The sequence below is a fragment of the Pan paniscus genome, chromosome 19 (genome assembly GCF_029289425.2).
Source record: "Pan paniscus chromosome 19, NHGRI_mPanPan1-v2.0_pri, whole genome shotgun sequence".
NCBI classification, from domain to species: domain Eukaryota; kingdom Metazoa; phylum Chordata; class Mammalia; order Primates; family Hominidae; genus Pan; species Pan paniscus.
Genome location: NC_073268.2, coordinates 51187042 through 51199149, shown reverse-complemented (window position 1 = coordinate 51199149; position 12108 = coordinate 51187042). Strand labels below are relative to the sequence as shown.

The following is a 12108-nucleotide window of genomic DNA, read 5'->3' as shown; positions in this document are numbered from 1 at the left end:
GACAGAATGAAAGCCAGAGGTTAAGAAACAAGTGTATTATAAAGATAATTAAATTGTAATAAAATGAATTATAATAAAAATACAAAAGAAAGCTATCCACTGCAATCAGTATCCTAAAACATCTGACATTATTTCACCACCTATAGATTAACTGTTGACATGTTATGTTTCATACATACTTCACTTCTGATTTGACCCAATTTCTTCTTTGAATCCTGTGTCTCATCTAAATTAATGTGACAACGTGAGGTAGCCTCTGACGTAGGTTGTTGTTTTAGGAGATCTGTCCATTCTTGTTGGAATTCTCTCATAACTACCTGTGAAGGTATTTTTTGTTACTGATTTATAAATCACCTTATTATTAAATTATAGTAGTAAGATTTAACTCTAACTTATATACTTTGAAAAACATCAACACATACATGATTCGCCTTCTTTTCCTCATGTGCACACATTCTTGTTTATTACTGAATTTAGTTAAGGACAAAGAAGGTGTTATCTTCCTGCCAAATCGGTTTTCTGTTAACTTAGGCAATAGATTCAGCCCACTACTCACTCTTCCCTGAAACATCTGCAGTGCTTAACAACCTACTGAAGTCTCAAAAAGAATTTGATACGTGGGTGGGGCTGCTGGTGGTACATCCCACACTGGTAAAATGTTTTCCCTGTTTTTTATTAGAAGCTCAAATCAACCTCAGAGTTCCTTGCATATTCAATTGCCTGCTCAGATCTTCTAAAAGATTCCTATCTCACAATACAAGTAAAATTCCAATGGCCTTTGAGGCCCTAGGTAACCTGGCCTCTACCTCCCTCCTGATCTCAGCTCCTACAACTGTCTCACCGATTCAGTCCATTCCTGCTATATGTGAATCCTGCCACTTCTGATTAGTTTGAAAATGGGACTCAATGCCAAACAAATAAATCACAGATAGCCACAGTTACCTTTGTACTATCAAAGTTATATCTGAATGATAGGCAGTGAGCCTTGAAATGAAAATTATGAGCAAATTCTTTGTAAAAACATTCAAAGTAAATTATAAATACCAGTGGTAAGATTAAATGTAACATGGCTTTGCTGAAATTCACATCTGTCCCAAATTATGATTTAATAAAAAGTAAATGCTTTTAGGCCGGGCACAGTGGCTCACGCCTCTAATCCCAGCACTTTGGGAGGCCAAGGTGGGCGGATCACCTGAGGTCAGGAGTTCGAGACCAGCCTTACCAACATGGCAAAACTCCGTCTCTACTAAAAATACAAAACTTACAGAGCAAAATTCCATCTCAAAAAAAAAAAAAAAAAGTAAATGCCTTTAAAGAATTGAGAGGTCATAACAAGTAATTTGAGACTGAAATCGTCTCAGATTTAAGTCAAATTGATATGAATAAAAATAAAATTATACCAACTTAAATACATTACAAAATTACTGAAGGAAAAGTATTATGAGATACAGCAGTATACTTCAGTTCACCTGGGAAATCTGGAATTAACGGTCAAAGCAACCCTCCCCACTGAATCTTAATTTCAAAATACTCATGTCAGGTATGAGCATTTCTGTTTATCTGCTTCATCATGGTATTAAAACATGGCCACATAAAGGCATTGCAATGATCATTTCAGCAGCATAAGACTACATCATGAGTATTAGTCTGTACCTATTAACACTGTAACTGAACTTGAAATTTCATAGGTGACACAATTTCTTTATGCAAAGTAAAGCATCTTTCAGGTTTAACTTCTTTTTCACTGGTACATTTCTAGGCTGATACAGCAAATACATTTATGATCTATACATTTTATATTCAACTAGATACAACATTTAGCCATAACCAAATATTACTTTACATTTTCTTTCAGGAAGGTTGAAAAATATTTTATCTTTCTTAATACTTACTTTTCTTCCTGCTTTCTCTTTCTCACATTGATCCATTCTTTCTTTTAAATGATTATATTCATCCATCAGCTCCTTGTTCTTCTCTTGTAGTGAAAGAATCTGCTTTTCACTCTCAGCTTGAAGATTTTTGGCAGCAGAATGAAACTGGTCTTGGATAGTACTGATTGTCTTTTCTTGACTGTTAGCTTTCTTGTGAGCATCATCCAGTTGCTGTCGAAGCAACATATTTTCACTTTGTAGTTGAGATAATCTCTCCTCTACAGATTCCTGCTTGGCAATGTATTTCTTCAGTTTGCTTTGTTCAATTTGGTACATGTGTTCAGTTTCTTTCTTCTGACACTGTGTTTGGCTGAGGTCTCTTTGCACACGTTCCAAAATCAAACTCTCTCTTCCAAGAGCATCTCTTGTGTTATGGAGCTGAATTTGTAGCCTGTTAATTTTACTGTCAGCATTAGAAAGTTTTTCAGAAAGAATCTCATTCTTAGCTTGTAGGCCAGACATATCAACCTTCATTTTGTCATGTAAACGAACCCACTCTTGTCTTGTTCTCTGGAAATCAAGTTTTAGGTCTCTTGCTGTCTGACTTTGATCACAGTCACGTACAGCAGCAGCCAGTCTACAACGGTATGATTCCATTTCTATTTCTAGTCTTTCTTGGTTCTGTTTCCCATTCTCCAGTTCAGAATTGAGTATTTTGTTCTCAGCTGTCAGATTGTTCAGCTGTCCACTGTACTGGAGTATTGTTTCTGTTAATGTTTCTTCATTTAGTTTTATAATTTTTTGAAGGTTATCATTCTTTTCTTTCACAGCCTCAATGTCCTCAAAATATTTCTTTTCCTTTTGCTTGTTCTGATTTTTTATTGTATCTATTTCCAGTCTCAGCAAGGCAATTTCTTCCTGCAACATGCAATTTTCATGAAAGAGATCCTTTTCTTTCTGATGCCTATGAGAAATCTAAGTAAGAAAGGAAACATTCAGTAGCACTCAATAAAATGACAGATTATGATTTTCTCTGAAATTAAATAACCTATACATGTATACAATGAAAAGATTGCCATAAGTGGATATCCAACTGGAAAAAAATATTCTATCGAAACTTCAAACCTCATAGAGCATAAATTCCCAAAACTTCATAAGTTTATTTGAAGACAATGAATCCATGAATGTAGAACATAAATAACTAGAGAATTTTTAAGCATCTCAGAATTGGAAAAGACGGTCTCCAAATTACAACAAACTCAAAGGCATTAAAGATTAATAAATTTGACTACATTAAAAAATTGGCTTTACACTCTGACATCTAACCTATACACCACCCTATAGTAAAAGCTGTAGCTTTGCATATATCTGGACAGAGGAAATGTTCTAGCGTTCTTTAAGTTCTTTTTTTTCTGAGAATATTCTATAGCTATTTATTTTTCTAACATTTTTCTCATCAGTTATATAAGAATTACATTTATTCATAAATGCTAAATCTAAGCATTATATTAGGCTTTTTTTTTTTTTTTTCGAGATAGGGTCTCCACTCCATCACTCAGGTTAGAGGGCAGTGACGCAATCAAGACTCACTGTAGCCTTGGCCTCCCGGGCTCAGGTGATCCTCCCACTTCAGCCTCCTGGGTAGCTGAACTAGAGGCACACACCCCCACACGCAGCTAAATTTATTTGTACTTTTTGTAGAGATGGGGTTTCGCCATGCTGCCCAGGCTGGTCTGGAACTCCTGGGCTCAAGTGATCCACCCACCTCGGCCTCCCAAAGTGCTGGGATTACAGGCGTCAGCCGCTGCACCTGGCCTTGTACCAAGCACTTATACATGTATCACTGAACTCATTTATATCACAATTCTGAAAGGAGAGGTCAAAAAATATGCAAGTTGCAAGATTTTCCCTAGGTCCCCTTACTTTACTTCTAGTGCTCTTCCACCAAACCACAATTACTTCTGTGTTGTGTATATATAAATATAAAAGAGGCTTATTTCAAAACACGTGGTAAAAAAAGAAGTTACAGAGCTTTTCTTAGAAAATCATGAGATTATCTGTTATTACAATAACTTACGTTTCCTCTTTATAATGCCTGAAACAGAAATAAGCATGAAACAGGGTGAAATACACTAAACTATTTTTCTTTTCTTTCTTTTTTTTTTTTGAGACGGAGTCTCGCACTGTTACCCAGGCTGGAGGGCAGTGGCCCAATTTTGGCTGACTGCAAGCTCCACCACCCAGGGTTCACGCCATTCTCCTGCCTCAGCCTCCCGAGTAGCTGGGACTACAGGTTCCCGCCACCACGCCTGGCTAATTTTTTTTGTATTTTTAGTAGAGATGGGGTTTCACCGCGTTAGCCAGGATGGTCTTGATCTCCTGACCTCGTGATCCACCCGCCTCAGTCTCCCACACACTGAACTATTTTTCTAAGAAAAAACACTTACCAATAAATTATCACCAAGTTTATATTATGGCATATCATTGTTTTCAAAGCTCTTTGCACTGAGATGAGACGCTACTTGGAGCAAACTGTTACTCTCCTCAAAAGTAAGGGAAACGGCATCTGAAGTACGGCCTCTGAACTGGCTATACATTTCATCCTTATTGCAAGTGGAAATAATAATCTAACCTCTCCATTAATATATTAGGAAGATGAAATAATGTCTGAAAACTAGAACGTCTGTTGTTAGTAGCAAGGATTTTGAGATTGTGGAAAGATCATTAATTCTATGAAAAATAACAAATGTTTCTCCTTTGGATAAGGCCACTGAGAATGTCACTACTTGACTCTTGCAAACAAATGGAGTTGAATTAAGAACATGACTTTATTCAATGAGCCAAAAATGCCAGAACCACCATCACCACCCCCAAATGTGTGTGTGTGTGTGTGTGTGTGTGTAGTTCAAAAATCCATTGTACTTTCCAAGTTGCACAGAGTTGTTTTTTAAAAATATATTCACATACAAAAATATATTTGAAAATGACTAAAGAAAATACCTCAGAATTCATTTTCTTTCGAGCCATTTCTAGTTCCTTTTGTTTACTCGTCAGAATCTGATCTTGTAATATTCTGGCATCCTGTTCTTCAGAAAGTTGCTTCTGGGCATCGTTTCTCTCCTGCACAACCTAGAGATAGCATGGAGGTTTTGGTCTAATAGCACTGAAAAAGAAAATCTAAAAGGTTAAGAGCAGAGCCTCTCTTATAAAACGGTTAAAAAGAAGTAGCCTGTTAAAACACAAGAACTTTTATCCCTCAAGAATCACTCAAATCTTAATTGCATACATGACAGCTAAATCTGTCAAAGAGGAAAAATAGTTCTTAACTACGGGAAGATACAGCATTATGAAATAAAATTTCTTTCAAAACATTTAACTAGTGTCCTTATAGTTTCAAAGCTATTTAGCCTGTATTTTAACATAAAAAATGTGTAAATGAACAGCTATATTAGTGATTAAACTCAACTTATCCTCCAGTCTAAAAACACAGACTGAGCATCTATTAGATGACAAGGTTTACAGTAAATAATTTTATCTATAAATGTCATAGTTCATTCTTAAGAGGAAATAACAGTTTTGGTTTATTTTAAACCTAAATGATATACATGAAGCCAAAAAATTATAAGTAATACCGATGAAACATAAAGTTAGAAAAATGAAGTTTACACCAAAGATTAATTTACCAGATCCAAGTTATTTCTTACTGTCCTCAATTCCTTAACAAGTCTTCTCAGATTCCATTTAAGTTGTTGCTTTGTTTCAACCACTTTCCCACACTCCTCTTCTTTTATTCTTAACTGTTCACTATCTTTATTATACAACATAATGGCATTTCTTTTCTCCTCATTTTCTTGTTTTAAGGCAAGTCTGCAGTTAAACATGGATTACATTAAAATGTGTTTTGTTAAAAAATAAAAAAGTTTATTCTGTGATCTGGCTCTTCCCATGTGGGTTTATTATCCTCATAAAAACTCCTATGCTCTTGTTTCCTTTCTAGTTCTCATGTTTTTAATTTCTCACTTTGATCTCTTCCAAGGGACATATATATTTGAGAGGTAGTGAGGAAAGAAATATTCCATTAACTGGTAAGTTTCTGTTACTAGTAACCCTGGTAAATATTATGGAAAAGCATATTTGAAATTTTTCAGTAAAGTTACAAGTTGAAAATTACTTCTTTTTCACGTTATGCAAGTTGAAATTAATTAGAACAGATCATTTAGAGTTAGCTAATTTAAAAGAAGTTACTGTTTACAAACAAGTTTAGAAATTCACTAGAAATGCATTTTCATCTTCATGAAATAGTGTATGTGTAGTCATAAAAATGATTTACAGTGTAAGATAACACCTTCAGATGTCATTCACACAACATGTATCTGCAGATTACTATAATCCAAGACTAGCCTAAGCTGTCTATAACTGTTACCCCATCCTTTTTATGTTTCTCTTTTGGGTAACACTTTCAACTTATCTTCTTGATTCTTAAGTATTTCATCACCAATTTTAAAATCCCTTTTTGGAACAAGACAGGATCTAATATTTAATTTAAAAGTAAAGGATAATATGTGTTTCAACAATGAATTTGGAATTAATTTTATCTGCATATGAGAGATATGGAATAAAATAATCATCAATTACTGTCCATTTTACTTATTTCATGCATATTTAGAATAAAACTGGGAAGTCCTAGCCAGAGCAATCAGGTAAGAGAAATAAATAAAGGGCATCCAAATTGGAAAAGACAAAGTCAAACTATCTCTGTTTTAGCTTAGAAAACCCTAAAGACTCCTAGATTTAATCAATGAAATCAGTAAAAGTCTCATGTTACAAAATCAATGTACACAAATCAGGAGCACTAGTAAACATCAAGAATGACCAAGGTGAAAATCTAATCAAGAACCTAATCCCTTTTACAACAGCTGCAACAACAACAACAACAATAAAACCTAGGAATATACTTAACCAAGGAGGTGAAAGATCTCTAAAAGGAGAATTAGAAAGCACTGCTGAAGGAAATCATAGATGACACAGACAAATGGAAATATGCCCTATGTTCATAGATTAGAAGAATCAATATAGTGAAAATGATCATATTAACCAAAGCAATCTACAGATTCCATGCAATTCCTATTAACATACCACTGTCATTCTTCACAGAATTAGAGAAAGTACCCCTAAAATTCACAGGGAATCAAAAACAAGCCTGAATAGCCAAAGCAATCCCAAGCAAAAAGAACGAAGCCAGATACATCACATTACCAGATCTAAAACCATATGACAAGGCTAAAGTAACCAAAACAGCATGGTACTTGTATAAAAGTACATACATAGACCAATGGAACAGAATAGAGAACCTAGAAATAAAGCCAAATATGTATAACCAACTGACCTTTCACAAAGCGTACAAAGACATAAACTGGGCAAAGAACACCCTATTCAATAAATGATGTTGGGAAAATTGAATAGCCACATGTAGAAGAATGAAACTGGATCCCTATCTCTCACCATATATAAAAATTAACTCAAGATGGATTAGGCCTAACATGTGGCTCACATCTGTAATCCCGGTACTTTGGGAGGCCAAGGCAGGAGAATGACTTGAGCCCAGAAGTTTGAGACCAGCCTGGGCAACATAATGAGACCTCATCTCTACCAAAAAAAAAAAAAAAAATATATATATATATAAAATATGCATATATATATAAAATATGTATATATATATAAAATATGTATATATAATATGTATGTATGTGTGTATATATATATATGTATATATGAGAAACTACCTACTGAGGTACAATGTGTACTACTCAGGTGATGGGCGCACTAAAATCCCAGAGTTCACCACCATACAATTCATCCATTTAACCAAAAACCAAAATATATATATGTGTATATATATATATATATATATATATATATTTTTTTTTGAGACAGAGTCTCGCTCTGTCACCCAGGCAAGAGTGCAGTGACACGGAGGCCAAGGTGGGAGAATCACCTGAGGTCGGGAGTTCAAGACCAGCCTGACCAACATGGAGAAACCTTGTCTTACTAAAAATACAAAATTAGCCAGGTGTGGTGGCAATGCCTTTAATCACAGCTACTCAGGAGGCTGAGGCAGGAGAATAGCTTGAACCTGGGAGGCAGAGGTAGCCATGAGCCGAGATCACGCCATTATACTCCAGCCTGGGCAACAAGAGTGAAACTCTGCCTCAAAAGAAAAGAAAAGAAAAGCCTTCTGCACAGCAAAAGAAATAATCATCAGAGTAAGAGAACCTACAGAATAGGAGAAAATATTTGCAAACTATGCATCTGACAAAGGACAAACAAATCAGCAAGAAAATGCAAATAATCCCATCAAAAAGTACACAAATGACATGAACAGACATTTTTCAAAAGAAGATGCACAAATGGCCAACAAACATATTTAAAAATGCTCAACAGCACTAATATTCACGGAAATACAAACTAAAACAACAAGGAGATATCACCTTACTCCAGCCAGAATGCTCATTGTTAAAAAGTCAAAAAACAATAGATGTTGGTGCAGCTGTGGTGAAAAGGAAATGCTTATACACTGCTGGTGGAAATGTAAATTAGTACAACCTCTATGAAAAACAGTAGACAGATTTCTCAAACAACTAAAATAGAGCTATCATTCAATCCAACAATCCCCTACTGGGTATCTACCCAAAGGAAAATAAATCATTATATCAAAAAAAACACCTGCAAACGTATGTCTATTGCAGCACATTTCACAATTGTGAAGATACGGAATCAACCTAAGTGTCCATCAACCAATGAATGGAATAAATAATATGTGGTATATATATGTCATGGAGTAATACTCAGCCATAAGAAGAATGAAATAATGTCTTTTGCAGCAACTTGGAAGGGACTGGAGGCCATTATTCTAAGTGAACTAACTCAGGAATGGAAAGCCAAATAAAACCACATTCTCACTCTTAATAGGGAGTTAAGCTATGGGTGCACAAATGCAGACAGAGTAGTATAATGGACATTGGAGAATCAGAAGTGGGAGAGTGTGGGAGGAGGATGAGGGATGAGAAACTACCTACTGAGGTACAATGTGTACTACTCGGGTGATAGGCACACTAAAATCCCAGACTTCACCACCATACAATTCATCCATTTAACTGAAAACCACTTGTATACCTAAAGCTATGAAATTAAAAAAATGTTTTCAAAAAGAATAAAACTGTATAAATTTTTTGAAAATTACTTTGGGTTTAGAAAAGTGACCAGTTCATGCTCTGCTGCTTGAACTATAAATTAACACAAACATTCTTGTGAAAAATTAAGAAATATTGATCAAAGGTCTTTTTAAAAAGTTCCTATATTTCAACCAATAATTCTATATTGGAGAATTTATTCAAAGCAAACAGTTTAGGAATCTAGAAAAACATTTATATAAAAAATGTTCTGGGCTGGGCATGATGGCTCATGTCTGTCATACTAATGATTTGGGAGGCCAATTTTACAGAAGGAATGCTTGAGGTTGGGAATTGGAGATCATCCTGAGCAACACAGTGATACCCCGTCTCTACAAAACACTTAAAAAAGTTAGCCAAGCATGACAATGTGCACCTGGAGTCCCAACTACTTAGGACGCCGAGGCAGGAGGATGGAGTTCAAGGCTGCAGGGAGGTATGATCACACCAGTGATCTCCAGTCCCAGGCACAGAGACCCTGTGTCTACAAATAATAGTAATGATAAAAGATGTTCCTTACATCATTAATTATAAATACAAGATAATTTTAAAACCCAAATTACAATTTGTTAAATGAATAACAAGATTTTATATGGTGGACTTCTATATGGCCATTTAGATTGCAAAGAATATATATTTATTTATTAGAAGAGTTCACAGTTAATAATTTGTTTTATTATTTCCAAGAATTTCATATTCCACAAGACCAAAAAGGTTTCTCCCCCATTAATCTGCAGAAGGTAAGTCAGCAGTTACAAAAATTCTGATATATTGTCTTTAGTATAAATATTTCTTTAGAACTAGAACATCATACCTCAAATCGCACAGCTCTTTCTCCCATTCAATTTTTTGAAGTTCTAACTGTAATTTTGTCTTTTTTGTTTCAGCTAGCTCATTTTGTAGTACACTGACCATATTTTCCATTTGTTTAAGTTTTACTGTAAGTTGGTCACAGTGATTATTCTTAAGTTTCAGTAAGTGTTCACACAAACAAAATGTGTCTTGGATTCTTGATAGGCTAGCAGAATCTGTGTCAGGGAGAAAAGGTAGAAATAAAATATATGAGTACTTTTAGGTGTTAAAAAACTGCATTTTTAACATTGTCTCCTTCATACATTGAACAAATATGCACTGAGTGCCTACAAAGTGGGAGACATTCTACTAAGCTCTGCAGATAAAACAGATAAGACCTCTACTCTCATTTAGCCTTAAGTGAAGTGAGGAACAAACACAACAAAAATGACAATTATAAATTCAGATATATGGTGTAAGAAAACAGAGTTCTATGATCACACAGAAGAATTTGATCTATAATGGGCCCAGGGAAGATTTCCCTGAGGAAGAGATGGCTACACTGAGAAATGAAGGGTGAGAAGGAAGCAGTTAAGCAAAGGGGTAGAAAAGCATTCTTGCCAGTCGACAGCAGGTGCTGAAGCTCTGCTGGAATCTGCTTCTGGCCACAATGGACAGCAAGTACTGATTTACCTTCTTGCCTGAAACAACCAAAAAGAAAACAGACAAAATATATTATACAATGATTTACCAGGCAGTGGACTTCAGGTAATGAAGACAATGATCCCCGTAAGACAGGAAACAAAGGAAATTCATCCAACACTCCAGCTCCCTGCCTTCACGGAGTTTCCAGGCTACCGCACAGAGAGAAAAAACTGACATAGAGTCCACCAGATTCCCTGAGATGAGATGATGAAGCTGAGAGTCTGGTAAAGCCAAGGCAGACAGAGATCATGAAACAGAACACCGGAAAGGAGACAGAGTACAGGGAAAGAACACTGAAGATTTGCAAAAATACCTCCTGGGTATCTAGCAGAGTAACAAACAGCACATGTGTGCCAGAAAACCGCCCCAGATCAAGGGGGAAAAAACATCTAAAAAACACTGGAAAGAAACATGTCTGGTGTTCACGATGTGCCAAAAAGAGTGTCCATTCCCATGAGTGATGCTGGGAAAACTCAGACTTCGCATGGCAATGAATAGAGTCATCACAAAGATCTTGCCCCAGGAGCAGGAAATTAGACCAAATCATAAAAGCAAGATCAGAAAGATCAAGCTGTTCATATGGAACTCAACTTTATATTAAAATTAAGCTCAAGCAGACAGGCAGAGGCATGGAAGTTTTTTTTTTTCTTTTTTGAGACGGAGTCTCACTGTGTCGCCCAGGCTGGAGTGCAGTGGCTTGATCTCGGCTCACTGCAAGCTCCGTCTCCTGGGTTCACGCCATTCTCCTGCCTCAGGCTCCCGAATAGCTAGGACTACAGGCGCCTGCCACCGAGACCGGCTAATTTTTTTTATATTTTTAGTAGATATGGTGTTTCACCGTGTTAGCCAGGATGGTCTCGATCTCCTGACCTCGTGATCCGCCCACCTCGGCCTCTCAAAGTGCTGGGATTACAGGCTTGAGCCACCGCGCCCGGCCGGAAGATTTTTCTTTAAAGCAAACTGCACTTGTAGAGATTCAAATTACAATGTCAGGAATGAAAGCTAAAATGGATGGAAGTGAACACAGATTAGACATCACCAAAGAGAAGATTCATAAATTTGAGACATCAGTCAACTATGAGAAAACTTCAAGCAGGAATAAGTCCCCAAAGAGGGAAAAAGAGAGACAGAAAAATAAAAAAAGAATGGCCAAAACTTTCTAAATGTAAAGAAAACTATAATCCTACAAATCCAGAAGTATCTGGCTGGGAGACAGGAAATGAAAGTATACTATTCAATTTTCTTTTTAAAAAAATTTCAATAGCTTTTGGGTTAACAGGTGGTCCTTGGTTACATGAATAAGTTCTTTAGTGGTGGTTTCTGAGATTTTGGTGCACCCATCACCCAAGCAGCATACACTGTATCCAATCCGTAGTCTTTTATCCCTCACCCCCTTCCCACTCTTTCCCCACAAGTCCCCAACCTCCATTGTATCATTTTGATGCCCCTGCATCCTCATAGCATAGCTCCCACTTACAAGTGAGAACATACAATGTTTGGGTTTTCATTCA

General features: G+C 36.2%; 1 protein-coding gene across 2 annotated transcripts in view; it reads right to left on the bottom strand.

The window, feature by feature from the left end:
- LOC117976678 (coiled-coil domain-containing protein 144A-like) overlaps nucleotides 1–10121 on the bottom strand; it is a 47825-nt gene extending 37704 nt beyond the window's left edge. The window contains exons 1-5 of one of the 2 annotated variants that reach the window (XM_055102168.2): nucleotides 9915–10121; nucleotides 5555–5738; nucleotides 4872–5000; nucleotides 1893–2846; nucleotides 180–317 (exon numbers count right to left, since the gene is read on the bottom strand). In XM_055102168.2, the coding sequence (XP_054958143.1) occupies nucleotides 180–317; nucleotides 1893–2846; nucleotides 4872–5000; nucleotides 5555–5738; nucleotides 9915–10024 (1515 nt within the window). In that variant the 5' untranslated portion in view covers nucleotides 10025–10121. The remainder of the gene's footprint in view (nucleotides 1–179; nucleotides 318–1892; nucleotides 2847–4871; nucleotides 5001–5554; nucleotides 5739–9914) is intronic. The other variant, XM_055102170.2, reaches the window with a different exon arrangement.
- Nucleotides 10122–12108: the final 1987 nt, after the last annotated feature.